This window comes from Sesamum indicum, linkage group LG2 (genome assembly GCF_000512975.1).
Source record: "Sesamum indicum cultivar Zhongzhi No. 13 linkage group LG2, S_indicum_v1.0, whole genome shotgun sequence".
NCBI lineage: Eukaryota > Viridiplantae > Streptophyta > Magnoliopsida > Lamiales > Pedaliaceae > Sesamum > Sesamum indicum.
This window is the reverse complement of record NC_026146.1, coordinates 4,653,485-4,670,209: the sequence shown is the minus strand read 5'-3', so window position 1 is coordinate 4,670,209 and position 16,725 is coordinate 4,653,485. Positions and strand designations below refer to the sequence as shown.

Sequence of the window (16,725 nt, the reverse complement as noted above, 5' to 3'; positions counted from 1 at the left end):
AAAGGAGAAAACGGGATTTACTGTGCTGGATTTGCAAGCGCCGGATTGTTTGGCATATCGAACGATGCCAAAGCTATATCGCGAGACATAAGTGCGATTTTAGGCCACAATAATTGATAGGTGCCTACAGTATATCCAGTGAACTTAAAACAGTGTTGCACCCTTCACATATTTCAGCCTGTATTTTTACTTTACAAAAAAACCAAAAATATATATATATATATAGAAATAATGTATACTGCAGCCTCTTCTTTTATATATGTATACTGTTATTAATGAATATCAGTATTTAATTATTTTTTCCCCTTAAAAGTTGAGATATTTAGAGGTTTAATTATAACTTAAGAACTTGAATTAAAATAAATTTAATTTATAAAATTATTTTGATGAGATCAAATTGTAATAAGTGATTGGTTACCTAACTATATATATACCAAACCGAAATTATTTTAGTCCTACTACACTCAAAATAAACTTGTTAGGATTTTAAAATGATCTTCTAATTTTTTTTAATTATTCAATTTTGGGACAGTGTTGGTCGGCATTTGGCCAACCTTGCTGGAAAGTAGCCAAATTCCAACGAGTATTGTCCCAAAATTGAGTAATTAAAAAACTTAGAGGACCATTTTAAAACTCTAACAAGTAAAAAAGACTAAAATGGAAAATGAATATAATTAGAAGACCAATTAAGCCCTCAAACTAAACTATAATGTCATCATTTATTCTATAGTTGCACGCCACGTCCTAATTAATGCTGCCTATTTGTTTAAATTTTGATCTTTTGATTCCTTTGGAGGGTTCTCTGATTCATCCTTGAGAGATTCGACCAACGATTCTGCCTTTTCCTGCTCTTCTTGAACCTGCATTTACCACTCAATACATGTCTGTTTCAGAATAATCACAATATATAGATGAAATGAAATAATGAGACATAGATAAAATTAATAAAAAATAAATGATACTTGTATATAAAAAATGAAAATAACATATTAAAACCTTATTATATACAAGTAATTAAGCTTAATTAATTACTACCAACAGGATCACAGTAATACCTTGCTTATAATATACTATATTATTAAAATCTTAAGAAAACTGAAGCTTTATTATTACTAATATTTAAATCACAAGTTTATCATGATGAAAAATCGTGACCAATTTACGGCAACGCAACCGCTATTAGATTTTATTTTTTCAAGTGATATTAAAATATTAACTACATCTAAAAATACGATAAATGTTCTGGCCATAAATAAAACTATGATTTTTTATTAACCTGTTAAATTTTTTCATTAATTTTGTTTGATTATGATTTTTAAATTATAGTAACAAGCATTTGAGCGAAACACTCAACCAAAAACACTTGAGAGATTGAGAGATATGAGAGCATAGTCCACTTGTTTCCCATGTTTAGTTTTTTATGAAAATCATCTTGTGAAAACTTGTTTGAAGCTTGCTGAGTTGTCTTTTATCATATGATGTACCATTCTTTGAACACTTAACTAGATTCTTGCTTGTTACTTTCGTCTGTGATACATAAAGTTTGGAATGAACTTCTTCAACTATTTTATCTCTATTTCTTTGCATCGAGGACGAGCAAAGGGTTAAGTGGGGGGATATTTGATAGGATCGCATTTTGTGCTTATTTTATATAATATTTTAGCCTATTTTGTGACAAAATGCTCCTAATTAAATATTATTTTGCAACATTAGGATAAAAGAAATGGAAAATGAAGAAAAGCACCAAAATGAAAATTCAAACAAGACTCAAACTCAATTTTTGGCAAGAGTTTGGAGCTGCTTGGACTACCTCTGATGAAGGAAGAGTTTAACAAGGATTATAATTTTATCTCTATAAGTCTTTTAGTTCAACTAGGAATCTACTTCTAATCCTAGTAGAACTAGGTATCTAACTATTATAAATAGGTGATGTAATTCACTTTAAGAGATAACTTTTGAACTCCTTTATTTCTCTACGTTTTTATGATATTTTCTTATTTTGCTTTTCATGCGTTCTTCCATGAGCATGTCTAGCTAAATCTCTCATTCCGGTTGAAGACTTGGTGAACGCTTAAATCCAACGAGTTGTGAGATTTAATTTATGCTTTCTACTTTTATTCATATTGATATTTGTGTTGTTCTCTGTACTTTTATTACAAATAATCAGATTTATTGTCAAGAATATTTGCCTAGCCAATTGAACTTGCAAATTCGTAATTGTTTGTTTAGTTCAATAACTAGTGGTAATACAACATAATTGATTATGTAGAAGTTTTCGATTATGTTGTGGGGAACGCACAATCTAACTTAAATAAATCCTCATAGGAATTTATTGGTTAGAATTGGGCCTTTCTAGTTCTTAATGCTGTCGGTAATTAAATCTTGAGGATGTTCCTAAGATTGTTTACTAATTAGAGATTTAGTCAACAGACGTTCCTTGACTATCTACAAGGTAAGGAAAGGTGAGGTCGTTAGATCGTACCAATTGCCATAACCAATTTATCTATCATGAATAATTGTTATCTTTGCATCTATGATCAGTCGTGGAATTAAGCGTGAACCTATCTTTAACTGGAATACTCTTCTCTTAAATTTATCTCTTCTAATTTTATTAGCTTTTTAGTTTTATTCTTCTTCACAATCAAAACTCCCCTTAATTATTTTTATTTTTGAAGGAATTAATTTAAAATCAATCTCTGTGGATTCGACCCTACTCACACATCTACAAAAGTGTTCGTAGGAATTATTTTTTGTGGATTCGACACCCATCATCTATCTCAAGATTCGATCTCAATAAATGTGTAACAGGTACCTTTAATGACGGCGTTTTGGGTCTATATATAGGGCTCAACAGGACAGAGTTTGTCAACCACGTGGCCTCATCCTGCTGGCCAGCGTCCACGATCGGACGGCTATCATTGTCCAGGTCTTCAAAGGCGGATGAATCCAAGTCGGGTCTTGTTCGACCCGACTGATGAAAAAGACGCGGATTCCCACTTAAATGATGAAAATGCCCTTAATGAAGGGTTTTTTTTTGGTATTTTCCTGGTGTACTTCATTAATCACACATCATTACCCCCAAATTTTCTTGGACAACTCGTAAGCTTTCTGCTAATGTGGCTTCGAGAAGGTCCTATCCTTACCCTCCTTCTCTTTGCTCTTATTGTTCTCATACTTCTTCCTCAGCCTCCTAATCTTATCCTGCAATTGAGTCCTAGTCACGTCCACATGCAAATTCTTCTTAATAAAATCATGAAAAGCATTCAAGTCAGTAACCTGATCGGACTTCTTCTTGGTCACATAATCTATCATCCCTTTCAAAATCACAATCTCGTCATCATCACTCCAAAGCCTTTGGAAAAGCAATTTCTTCGAATCATCAGTAGACTTTTTCTCGCAAGTGTCGGGCTCGGCCTTTTTCTTCGACTTCTTAGCATCCTTAGTCTCCGTTTCTTTCTCTTCGGCAGGGCGTTTTGCGGCGGTGGATTTAGCAGGAGTTACGAGATCCGAAGCAATGGGCTTGGATCTGAACTTCCTAGCGCCGTCATTGGATTTCTGTTCATTTTCCATGGGCTTGGATGCTACGGGCTTGATGTTCGGGTCTGGTTCGTCTGAGTCTGACTCCGATTCAGATCCAGACTCCTCCTCATCAGAGGATGAAGGCGGCTGCAGTTAGGGTTTAGAGGAGGACTGAGGTTGGCGCTTTCTTGTGTTAAGGTGTGAAGATTGATTTGACATGTTGCCGAAGATGTTGAAGAAGTCAAGGATGACCCGGTCCAACTTAGAAATCCCAAGTTGAGTTGGAGACTCTAGGTCAAGTCAAGGATAACCCGGTCCAACTTAGAAATTCCAAGTTGAGTTGGAGACTCTAAGTCAAGTCAAAGATAACCCGGTCCAACTTAGAAATCCCAAGTTGAATTGGAGACTCTAAGTCATGGCTATAAATACTCTTATTGACATTGTTTTGTAGAGCAAAGTAGAGAGAAAAACATGCAAATTGAGTCCTAGTCACGTCCACATGCAAATTCTTCTTAATAAAATCATGAAAAGCATTCAAGTCAGTAACCGGATCGGACTTCTTCTTGGTCACATAATCTATCATCCCTTTCAAAATCACAATCTCGTCATCCTCACTCCAAAGCCTTTGGAAAAGCAATTTCTTCGAATCATCAGTAGACTTTTTCTCGCAAGTGTCGGGCTCGGCTTTTTTCTTCGACTTCTTAGCATCCTTAGTCTCTGTTTCTTTCTCTTCGGCAGGGCGTTTTGCGGCGGTGGATTTAGCAGGAGTTACGAGATCCGAAGCAATGGGCTTGGATCTGAACTTCCTAGCGCCGTAATTGGATTTCTGTTCATTTTTCATGGGCTTGAATGCTACGGGCTTGACGTTCGGGTCTGGTTCGTCCGAGTCTGACTCCGATTCAGATCCAGACTCCTCCTCATCAGAGGATGAAGGCGGCTGCAGTTAGGGTTTAGAGGAGGACTGAGGTTGCGCTTTCTTGGTGTTAAGGTGTGAAGATTGATTTGACATGTTGCCGAAGATGTTGAAGAAGTCAAGGATGACCCGGTCCAACTTAGAAATCCCAAGTTGAGTTGGAGACTCTAGGTCAAGTCAAGGATAACCCGGTCCAACTTAGAAATCCCAAGATGAGTTGGAGACTCTAAGTCAAGTCAAAGATAACCCGGTCCAACTTAGAAATCCCAAGTTGAATTGGAGACTCTAAGTCATGGCTATAAATACTCTTATTGACATTGTTTCGTAGAGCAAAGTAGAGAGAAAAACATATAAGTTCTCTGTGTAATCGAGAGATAAAAGAAAGAGTTGAGACGAGAGTGAGTGTTGTCTTTCACGTGTGGTGAAGACTTACATACAGGTGTGTGTGTGTTGTACTCCTCAATTTTCCTCCTCTTTGAGTGTTTTCTCCTGGCTTGGTATCGCCCCCAGACGTAGGATTTATATCCGAACTGGGTTAACAAATTCGTGTGTCTTTTATCGCCTTCATATTCCAGGATGTCCATCTTGACCAGGTCCATTCTCTAACAACTGGTATCAGAGCCTGGTTCAAGGAGTTAAGATGGAGGGAAAGATTCCAGTCGAACGGTTCAATGGTTCTGACTTTGGGTTTTGGCGTATGCAGATTGAGGCCTACCTGTACGGGAAGGACCTGTACGAACCACTTGCAGAGAAGCCCGAGAAGACGAGTGATGAAGAATGGAAGGTGCTCGATCAGAAGGCGATGAGCGCAATAATCATGTCGCTCTCTCAGAATGTCGCCTATTATGTGAAGGGAGCAAAGAACGCGAAGGAAATCCTACAGACTCTTGCCGATATGTACGAGAAACCCTCAACAATGAACAAGGTCATGCTGATGAAGAAACTATTCAGGTTGCAAATGGAGGAGAGGAAGTCGGTGGCCGATCACCTCAATGACTTCAACCAACTCATGACACAGCTGGCGTCTGTGGATATCGTGTTTGACAATGAGGTAAAAGCGTTAATTTTGCTCTCATCTTTACCTGACAGTTGGGATGTAGTTGTTACTTCGGTGAGCACTTCGTTTGGGAAGGAGAAGATGAAGTTCGACAACATCAGGGACATGATGTTGAACGAGAAAACCCGTAGAAAGCAAACGGGTGGATCATCTGGCTCTGCACTACATACAGAGTCCAGAGGGAGACCTGACACACGGGGTAAATACCGTGGAAGATCAAGGTCCAGGGGGAAGAACAAGGGCAAGAAGGAGATGGTGTGCTGGAATTGCGAGAAGCCCGGACACATAAAAAGCGAATGCCGGGCGCCAAAGAAGGAAAAGGAGGGTCGGACAGCGAATGTCGCGACGGAAGAGATCAAGGATGCACTGTTGTTGAGTGTGAGCAGTTCTTCCGATGATTGGGTCGTGGATTCAGGGGCCTCATTCCACTCATGCAGCAACAAAGACATCATGGAGCCATACACCTCAGGTGATTTTGGCTTAGTTTATCTTGCAGATAACAAACCCCTCAAGATTGTAGGAAAGAGACATGTGCGGATCAAATCAACGAATGGGTCATGCTGGACCCTACATGATGTGAGACAAATACCAGGACTGAAGAGGAACTTGATCTCAGTCGGACAGCTGGACAGTGATGGATTCCACACGACGTTTGGAGACGCAAAGTGGAAGATCAGTCGGGGAGCAATGACTTTGGCACGAGGACTAAAGTCGGGAACGCTCTACATGGCGGGAGGATCCAGTTCAAACATCCCCTTTCCAGGAACTGTATCGCAGGCTAACCTGTGGCATAATCGCTTGGGCCACATGAGCGAGAAAGGAATGAACGTGCTGAAGTCGAAAGGACGGATGCCCGAGTTAAAATCGGTAGAGGTGGGTCATTGTGAACACTGCGTGTTCGGAAAGCTGTACATTATATCTATGCATGAAAACAAGAATTAATTGGCTACTACTGGACAGAATTTCAAGATGTCTTAATACTAAAAAGCGTGGAGAAAAAAATATTAGGTGAAGACAAAATTACCTTATCAATAAAGTCGTCAACTGCTCCAGCATCCCTTGCTGCTCTTTCAGCCACTTTTTCCACAAAATCCACAGCGTTTCTCAGTTTTCCGCCTTCCGGAAGGTCGTCGGCCCCCCCTTTCCCCCCCCCCCCCCGCCACTTTCTCCACCGCCTCCACCACCTCTTCCGTCATCTTCATCGCGGTTTCGATTTTATCTGAATTAATTACATATTTTAGGAAAATAAAATTAAACAATTATTTGATACTTAAACGTTAATTACATATATTTTCGTTTTTCAATTCGAAATTTTTGTCGCAAACTCTTTTTCATTTTCTACTCTATTTAATATACACGTATCACGTCTATAAAATTTATTTTTTAAAAATAAAATATATATAGTTTTTACACACGTAATATGTATATATTGAACGAAAAAGGACTTGCAAGTTGCAACAAAAAATCTGAACAGCTCACTTTTCAGTGATGGCCCCCATTTGTAATTGATAAAAGGCACCACTATTGCTATAGCTACTCCCACGATCCAGCTTCTGTCCAATCAAAAAAAGGCAAAATAAGAATTATAGAACAAATTGCATAAGAAAAAAAATAAAAATAAAATCCGGGATGGAAAAATAAAGAAAATCCCAGGATTCTCTAATAAGGTTATAATTTTTTTTGATTAAAATGAAAAAAAAAATTAGACGAATTTAATTGACTCACAAAATGTTTGGAGGCGGGCCGGTAGGTGGTGGAACTCCCGGTTCCACACTGCTGCGGACTGCAAAGTCCCTGAAACGAAATGATCCTTTAGACTTTCGAAATTAGCATAAAAACTATGACATAGTAATTAAGGTTGGTAGAAATAAGATCGTCCACGTTACTTACAGTCGATCTTTATCTATCTAACAATGAAAGGTATGCTAATAAATTACCTTCTAATGTTGCCATAATTTCGCAGTCGTCTTGCATACGTACTCCTCAGAGTTTGGAATTGTTGGTTTTCGTATAGGTTGAGGATAGGCAGGTTTGAGGAAGAATTATGGGGAAGAATTTGATGAGAGGTATGACGTTGGTGGCCAGTCAAGGTAGAATGACTTGAAATATGTCTGATTTGGAGCATGTCTATGATTTCTGCACTAATATCTGTGTTGTATGGATTATGAACTGATGATGAATTTGAAGTAGGATTGTGATATAAAAGGGTTTATTGCAGGAAGTGACTATTGGGGCTGTGCTATTCTCAACTACCCCAAAAGTCTAGATTTTTATAGGAAGGTAGTGTTGGTGGAAATGTGGGAAAAAGATGCCAAAAAATTAAAGGACAGAATTCCCAGAATGTTGCGTAGGTAGGTACGTGGTCCACTAATATTGTAAAATGTTTAACTTTGAATATTCGGATGATGAGAAGGATTGGTTTGACCGAAATAAATTATACAGTAAAGTGTAATACTCTTGTCTTGTGATTATTGTACTATTTAAAAAAAGTGATTAATCACATTTTAACAATAAAATATATTACACTTGTTTTTTGATTGATTTGATTTGTCTAAACTTGATTCGAACAAAAATTTTCTAAAGACGGGAGATGCAGATTCATTTTTCTTAGCAATTTCGTGGGCGGCTATTGAAGAGTTGTAGTACTGAATCTTGTATCACTTTTTTGTCTTAGAAAGTTACATAAAAGTATGTATTTATCTCAGTTGTACATACATTAGTTTTGCATTATATATATATATATATATATATATATGCTGTGAGTGTAAACGAAAAAAATGCGATAATGTTTTGTCAGAACTTGAATACCTTTTTATACAATAGTTATATTATGAGAACAAGCAATTACGTGTTACACATGTTAATTGGTGTCTTTATAAGTTTATATAATTTATGTAATTGTACCTTGGGATATGTTAATTTTGAGGAAGGATGAATTTCTTTTACATTACTTGTTTTAATTCATAAACGTATCATGATGTTTTACTATAAACTAATAATAATTAATTGAGAAAAACATGCAAGCAACCTCTCTGTGATATTGCAAATAACCAAATTACATCCCTATGAAAAAAAAGAGTAATTTACTTTTATATATTTTTAAAAATACAGCAATTTACCTCCTTATATTTTCAAAATGAAGCAATTTACCTTCTTAAACATGGAGATAAAATGTTTCATTTTAACAAAAATACAAAATAAAATTACTATTATTTTTTCATATAGTAAAAAAAAATGGCCAAATTAATTTAATGACAGAATTCTCGGCAAATGCTATTTTTGTTGGATGTTAATTACACTTGAAAAAAAATAATATATATCGAATTATATACAATAAAGAAATTAATTTTTTTTACAGGGACATTAGTTATAATTCGACCCCTATCCATTAATTCCATATATAAATCAATTGGTGTAATCATAATTTCCCTGGGGCGGAATGCTGATCGGCTTCGTCACTCAGAGTTTCAACAATGTTTTCCACCTTCTCTTCCACGTCTTGAAACTGAAAGATGAGTGAAATTTTCAAATATATCAACATTTAGTTAAATTTCTGCCTACCTACATATATACACCAAAATGAGCTGATTTTCATTAGTTAATAATACAAATTTTTGGTAATTTTACATCCAGTAGACTCGATTATTTTTATTCGATAAACTAAAAGTTGCATCGTACAAGTTTAAACATTTTCAAATTTTTATATATTAATTTATGCAATCATAACACATCGAGTGTATTTTGAAATTCGATCGAGCATGCGTGTACCACACAACGCGGAAAGGATAGAATTATGTGATAATGTAGATCTTGTCTTATGATAATTGACTAAATCAAAAGTCAAATAATTGACTAAATCACTTTTTAATACAACAAGGCATGAAACTTGTCTTGTTGATTAATTAATCTAATGACTGATTCCGTCGCATTAATTTAATTACCCAAAATACGTTACGTATGCACATTACTTAAACTCTTAATTAATTATTAATCTTATTAGTTTTATGCAACAAAGCAAAATAGATGATATAGGTTTAGTTGAATTTGTGAACATATATTACCTTGTCAATAGCATCCCCAACCGTACGAGCATCTTGAGCTGTTTTCTCAGCCACATCCTCCACAGCATCCACCACTTTCTTGAGTTTTCCGTCGTCCGGGAGGTCACCGGAGATATCCTCGGCCACCTTGTCGACCACCTCTGCCACCTTTTCAACCACTTCCACTATTTCTTCTATTGTCTCAATCGCGGTATCAACTTCCGCTATGAATATTCAGAAATAGGACATACCTAATTTATTAAATATGTATAAAAATAGTATTTATGTAAATTTAATTTAAAAGTAATGAAGATGTACATATCCTATAATATATAATTTAAATATTTGGAATTAGTCTTACTTTTGAATTTGAGCAATGGTCCCCATTTGTTGCCCACGAAAGGTAAAATAATTGTTAGCACTATCCCAAGAATCCAACTCCTGCATGTACATATAATTAAATATATTCATTTAGATTATTTAATATTCAATGACTTTTTATTAACGAAATAAAATTGCTGACAAATACATACAAAGATGAAGAGGGAGGCTGAGGAGGCAATGGAGCACCTGGTTGAACACTATTGTAGACTGAAAAATTTCTGAAAAATTCAAAAACAATAATTATAATTAAGACGATATTGAGAAAATATAACGAGATTTCCGAAAATCTAATCACCAAAAAGAGTAGTAAAGCAAAAATCAAATTAATTGCACAAAAAGGAAATTAGGGTTTATATATAATTAACTACGTACCTTCTAAGGGTACTGTTGTTGTAGTTTTGCCTTCTGCTGTAGCTGCTAAGATACCGATATCCCAAGCTCTGAGTAACGCTTTGATGTTTGAGTCGTTTAGCACTGTTTGAAGCAAGAACACGAGACGCATAATATTTTGTGATCGACGTGATCATGAATTTAGTTGCAGACGACATAACTGATCAACGGTCAATATTGAATTACAATATATTGTACGTTTCGCTGATCAAAATATATAGATGTAGCTGTAGTACAAGTAGTAAACAAGGGTTGTAGTAATAAATGAATTTGTGTAAGATATATTTATAGAGAAATTTGGGAGAAACAAACGTGTTAATTGGAAGACACGCAGAGGGAGGGACAAAGGAGAAATAAAGTTGTAAGTTTGAAAAAAGCTATGTTGCTGGCTGCTAAGTTTTATTGTGTATGTTAGAACAATTACAAATCAAACGTTATCGTGGAATAGGTCAGGTCATGGACAAAGGGAGTAACTTGCTAGTTATTTATTAAATTGTACTTAATACATAAAAGGGGCAAATTGCTAATTAGAATAACCTTATTAAGAAAAATATAATTTTAGTCCTGTAATTTAATAGAAGCGGCGTTATTTCTGATTTTGCACGAATTGATTTATTGGACTAAAATTAGAATTTAATTAGCTAGAAAAAAACTAAAATGTTTGCCAAAATTTTAAGTTACAGGATAAATTATGAAAAATAATTCGTGCAGCAAAAAAAATACCACCCAAATTAAGTTATTGGACTAAAATTATAATTTTTCTAATCTTATTTTATATAAGTATTAACTAATAATTATCAATATCTATGAAATCATTGTAACTTATCCATATATTATTAAGGATTACATATATTTAATCCTTTAGCTACTTCACGACCTAGAAATTAATTAATTAATGAACATGTTGAGGTCCGATTCAAATCCCCTATACACATTCAATTTTTAATTAAATAAAACAAAGGAGCTATATAAAATTTCAGAGATGAAATGAAAATATACTAAATTCAAATTATGGGGCGAAATAAAAACAATTTCCTGTATAATTGTTGAAATACCCCGCCTCCATAGTGGATACTTTTTTTTCGATAAATTGGTCATAATTAAATTTCAAAATGTATCTGATGGTTTGAAAGCACTTCTTGCATCCAATAATATATTTGCATTCGCAGAAAAAATTCAACAAACCTCTAACGTTGTTGTATAGAATTAATAAAAATAAAAATAATACAGAATCTAACCATATTGGATCACGTGAAAATATAGTTAAACATGTTTCAACCATGAAGGTTATCATCGGAAGCTGTTATTGGTGGTTGACGTTGGTTGGTGTGTACCTAAAAATTTCAAATCTGGGTGGCTGCTTTTACCCTAAAAAGACAAGGATGGGTGTGGAAATTTGTGAAAAATTATGGTGTAATTTTCAGAAAATATTGGAAGACAGATATTTATGCGTGGTCGTTTGCAGCTGGCTGCTTTATCGGAATACATAATTGGCCTTATCTGGAGGCTCTTCCAGCCACCGCAGAATATTCCAGACCCTTTTATCTGCTTCTGCAGTCCGAATTTTATAAATATACGTATTTCATTTATTTTTAATAATTTTTTATTTATTTTGAACTTGTTATTAATTTAAAAATATTAATGTATTACATATTGAATATAGTAACAGTAATATGTCCGTAAATTTCAAACTATCAAAATATTTTTCTTAAAAATCAAATTAATTATAGACGACTTTAAAAAATACCGGACTTAATTAACTGTCAACCATTGGGTAAGTTGGTATCACTACCTCTTTGAAAGAGAGCATCTTGAGTCCAAATCCAGGTTTACGCGCAACTCCTCACCCCCATTGCACAGTAAAGTGGGGTGTAATTGAGATTAAAAATAAATATATAAAAAAATTAAGGAAATAAATAAAAAGAAAGTAAAATAGAATATACATATATATATATATGAAATTAATTAACCCTTTATAAATCAGTTTTGGGATAAAAATTCTGAAGCATAATTAAAGTCCAAACCACAGAAATCCTCATTTTAATATTTATTACTCTAGCATATGTAGTAGAAATAACAATTTACAGGTAAAAATATAAAAATAAATCTTTAGGTTGGGGCGTGAATATCTTTTAAGGAAACTCAAGCCCACTGCAACAAATTTTCCATTGATCAAACAGTATCACTCTTAACTTGTTCCCTCCAGGATACAATAGCCTTACAACGTCGTATGACTTTAAATCACTTTGGATAAGTAGTTGAGCCCAAACCTCAACAAAAGAAGAGCACCTACCAACAACTAATATAACTCTCTCTTATAGTTGCATGTATTATATTTGAATATGTGTGTCTCCAAACAAGTAGAATGGTGCCCCTTTTATAAGTATAGAAATCATCGCCTTTTATCGTTCTTTTCCAGTTATCTTATAAAAGTCAAAAAATAAAATAATGTTATTTTTACTTTTGCTTTTCACTTACCATACAATGTTTGAATATGAACTTTATTCTGAATAATTTAAAATTGGGTAATTATACTTTCTTTCTTTGTACTTTGGTGTAATTATATATAAACCTTCTGAAATTTGATAAATTATATTTAACACCTTAATAAGTCAGTTTTAAGTCAATCAAGGATAAATATAAATTTTCATTCAATTTTTTTGTTAATATCAACAAATTCAATGAATTTTGACTAATTGGGTAACATATCTGCTAGATGAAAGCAAATTTCAGAAATGCTAGATGTAATTTTTCAAATAACAGGGGATCTATGTATAATTACACAAAATTTCAGGAGAGGAGAGTGTGATTATCTCTTTAAAATTATTTTGAGGGTAACTTATTTTCTCTATTATCTAACAACAAAATAAAAATAATTAATCGCTAAAAATGTTTTGAAATTTCCCCTTCAATATTAGTTTACCAAATAAGAAAAAATATTAAAATTTTTATCATTGGAATTAATATAGTAGATATTTTAGAAGAAAAATATTATATCTCCCTATATAAAGCAAAAAATTATGCATATCTCCCTCAATTTCCGGCCTAATTCTTTTTCCCTGTTGAACCAAACAAAATTTTAATTACTAAGTACTAGTAATTAAATCAGATTTAGGTAAGCCCGCCCTAAATAATAATGTCCAATCTTCTATTACATTTTTATGTCTAGTATTAGTATCAGATCTAATAAATGATTGATACGTATTCTTTTTAAATTTAAAAATTATAATCAAATTAAATTATGATTTAAAATTTTGAATAGTATATAATACACACATAGATGTGCGACTGAAACTCCTTTCCCACTAGAATATTTTCAAGAAAATAGTTTAATGCTCGTGTCGTGTGCTCGAATCGAATTAATCACAAATTTTTAGGTATGGATTGAAAATAATAAAGAAATGTTCTTATACACTATCTTGTTACATCAATTGTATTGTATCTGTTTTAGGGACAATCCGACAATTCGGACTATTACCTTAACAACTTTGGTTGTAATATGATCACTATACATTTCAATTAATTAATTTTGGATCAATCTCTAATGATGTTTGTGTGCGTAGTCATCAATATTTTCTTGATTCATTTTATTACAAATAAATATATATATATATATATATATTTCAAGTTAATATAATTATCAATTTTGAATCAATATCTAAGTAATGTAATTTGTACTATATGAGGAGTGAAGTATTTAATTTAATTAATTAGCTAAATATATAAATATAAATTAATATACCTTGTCGATAAAATCGCCGACTAGATGAGCGTCCTTGGATGCTCTTTCAGCCACACTTTCAACAAAATCCACGGCTTTTCTGAGTCTTCCACCTTCTGGGAGGTCGTCGGCGATGTCCTCGGCCACTTTTTCCACCCCCTCTGCCACCTTCTCCACCGCCTCCACTATTTCTTCTACCGTCTCCACTGCCGTCTCTACTTCATCTGAACATCAAAGTAGGTATAAAATTAGTCAAAAAATGATGAAAAAATTGAAGCAGAAGCTGCTAATTAGTTGTATGTATGTGAAGCTTACTTTTGAGTTTGAGAAGAGAGGCCCATTTTCCACTGAAGAAGGGTAGAACTACTGTTATTGCAACTCCCAAAATCCAACTTCTGCAATATTCTTAAACCATTAATAATCCACAAACCTTAAAAGATGAGATGCTGATGGAAGAAATGATCAAATTCCAACTAATTATTGATTAATTTCGATTCTTACATGAAGTTGAAAGGAGGCTCAGATGGCGGCGGAGCTCCGGGTTGAACTACGTTGCATACATGAAATCTCCTGAAAAATATTAATCAACAAGTATAAGCAAAACACATAACATACGTTTTTCTTGCAACTCTATTGCAGTTTACGTGACTACGTTCATACCTCGTACTTTTCTCATCCTTTCGAGTGTTTCTAGTTTTGCCCCAGCAAACGCTTTGATCTGAATTATTGAAAGTCGCATAGTTTGAAGAAGAAATTAAGGATATACGGACTTGAAACCTGCGGGAAGGCTTGACATCGAGGCTAGGCAAAAAGTCACTAGTTGTAATAGATTTGGCTGTGAGGGACATGATCGATGTTTTAGCGAAAATCTAGGATTCAATTTAGAACGAAGAATGAGAATATACACGCAGGCAAAGGGTTATACGTACGTACAAGAAGTTTGTAAAAGAATATCGCAAGTTGTTATCAGTAATCAGAAGAAGTACGTCGTATACAAGTTTTTTAGGAATATATAGGAAGAAGAAATGCTTGGATAAAAGTGCTAGCAGCAGACACGCTTAATATTCAACACATTACATTTGCCTACATATTGACTATTCTTCACAACTAGTTGACTTTTCATTTTATGTAAGTAGTACCAACTTGGTCGTATATATATTTGTACTTATATATATATATATATTTTTGGGGTGGGTTGGTTGGTTTCGTGATAACTTCTCAGTTCATCACAAGGAAGTTATCTCCTTATGCTTACTTGACTTGTACATATGTAACCATAGCTCAATAAGAATTGGTCGCCTTCATTATATATCATCTTGTAACCCTTTTTTCCCTCCCTACAACTTAAATTATAACATATTTATTAATTTTACAAGTATTGACTTTTTACATTTAAGTTCCATAGAAAGCGAGGGATAATGGTTTGAGTCTATCAGATGTATGAGTTTTACCTTTCTGTTTAGGGGTACATTATTTTATTTTAAAAAATATAAAGGGATGAATTGTTGTATTTTAAAAAATACAGGAGGATAAATTGCCATTTTCTCTTCATAAAGAAATAATTTACTAATTTGTAACATCACAAAGAATGCTTGCTTTTTTTTTTTCCCGATATAGGGAATGTTTGCAAAACCTTCTACTTTTAAAGAAGTGATTTTTGTAGAAAAAGTTGAAAATTGTGCAGAATTAAAAGTGGGTAGTGTTTGTAAAGAAAGTGAAAAGCAGATAAAATCTAAATTAGATATGTTTGGAGAAAAAAACGCTTTTAAAATAAACTTAATTGATTAAAGACGGTTTCATCCCTATATGTTAAAAATTTATTATTTTTTTGCTTATTATTTCACTTGTTGTTTGTCACTAATAATTATTTTTTCACAAAAAATCATAAATTTTATTTCAATTAGTATTACATATTTATGTTTTTAAAAAAATATATTTAATTTAATAATGCTCCCACTAAGTAATATAATGTTCATTCATACACAATAATTAAACTTACATGATTGCAAAAAATAATTATTTTATTAATTGATCAAAATATGTGAACAAAATAATATAATTAGATGATATAAATCATAAAATATAAAAAACTTAAAATATTAAATATATAAAAGTGTAAATTTAATTATTGTTCAAATTTAAATTATTTGAAAACTCCAAAATTAATTTTAAAAATAAATTAAAAATAATAAAATTAAATTTATTAATAACAAGGGTAAAATAATAAAAAATAACGTTGAATTTATTTATAAAAAAAAAATCAAAGCAACTAAAAGTACCCTCAAGGTGCTTCTAGGTTTTGGTTTATAAACTTTTCTTTATCATTTCAAAAGTAGAAACAGGCATTTCAAACACTTCAAAAGTATTTTCAAGAACTCAAAAGTTAAAAAATGCATTTTTAAATATTTTCATAATGCATCTGTCATGTGATTAGAATATTAGATTTAGTTGGAATAAAAATTTCTCGTCAGTTGTTAGGTGATTTGTATGTCCACTAGTTGTCGCAACTGCTCCATTAGTTCTAAAAAATTGATACTGTAACTAATCCTTTAATAATAATAATAAGTATATAGTAAGAAAATGGTGATTAAATCTATCACATTACTGCAAAAAGACGTACAGTTCTGATGTCATATTACTGTCATATAGGCGAATTGGACATAGCGATATTAATATATGATCGACGGTGGATACGCACGCC

The 16,725-nt window shown here is 33.3% G+C and overlaps 5 protein-coding genes and 1 long non-coding RNA gene across 6 annotated transcripts in view; 1 reads left to right on the top strand and 5 right to left on the bottom strand.

The window, feature by feature from the left end:
- Nucleotides 1-601, top strand: part of LOC105155447 (probable indole-3-pyruvate monooxygenase YUCCA11) — a 2,115-nt gene extending 1,514 nt beyond the window's left edge. Inside the window, exon 4 of the mRNA XM_011071321.2 lies at nucleotides 533-601. Coding sequence (XP_011069623.2) covers nucleotides 533-601 — 69 coding nt within the window. The remainder of the gene's footprint in view (nucleotides 1-532) is intronic.
- LOC110011572 lies at nucleotides 790-6,624 on the bottom strand. Its single transcript, XR_002286595.1, has 2 exons — nucleotides 6,514-6,624; nucleotides 790-860 (listed from the first exon to the last, which is right to left on the bottom strand). It is a non-coding gene; the product is annotated as an uncharacterized LOC110011572 (long non-coding RNA).
- LOC105155446 (probable transcription factor At1g11510) lies at nucleotides 2,729-4,876 on the bottom strand. Its single transcript, XM_020691902.1, has 2 exons — nucleotides 4,005-4,876; nucleotides 2,729-3,214 (listed from the first exon to the last, which is right to left on the bottom strand). The coding sequence occupies exons 1-2, from the start codon at nucleotides 4,358-4,360 to the stop codon at nucleotides 3,112-3,114; spliced, it is 459 nt and encodes a 152-aa protein (XP_020547561.1). The 5' UTR covers nucleotides 4,361-4,876; the 3' UTR covers nucleotides 2,729-3,111.
- Nucleotides 6,643-7,964, bottom strand: LOC105155444 (the record flags this gene model as incomplete). The annotated part of the gene is given in 4 exon segments (XM_011071319.2): nucleotides 6,643-6,708; nucleotides 6,969-7,042; nucleotides 7,215-7,283; nucleotides 7,427-7,964. Coding segments are annotated over 4 exon segments (397 nt in total), but the record flags the coding sequence as incomplete, so codon positions are not given.
- On the bottom strand, nucleotides 8,737-10,583 carry LOC105155443. Its single transcript, XM_011071318.2, has 5 exons — nucleotides 10,286-10,583; nucleotides 10,063-10,131; nucleotides 9,891-9,970; nucleotides 9,551-9,753; nucleotides 8,737-8,994 (listed from the first exon to the last, which is right to left on the bottom strand). The coding sequence occupies exons 1-5, from the start codon at nucleotides 10,459-10,461 to the stop codon at nucleotides 8,908-8,910; spliced, it is 615 nt and encodes a 204-aa protein (XP_011069620.1). The 5' UTR covers nucleotides 10,462-10,583; the 3' UTR covers nucleotides 8,737-8,907.
- Nucleotides 13,893-15,020, bottom strand: LOC105155442. The gene is made up of 4 exons (XM_020691901.1): nucleotides 14,685-15,020; nucleotides 14,526-14,594; nucleotides 14,340-14,419; nucleotides 13,893-14,248 (listed from the first exon to the last, which is right to left on the bottom strand). The coding sequence occupies exons 1-4, from the start codon at nucleotides 14,870-14,872 to the stop codon at nucleotides 14,037-14,039; spliced, it is 549 nt and encodes a 182-aa protein (XP_020547560.1). The 5' UTR covers nucleotides 14,873-15,020; the 3' UTR covers nucleotides 13,893-14,036.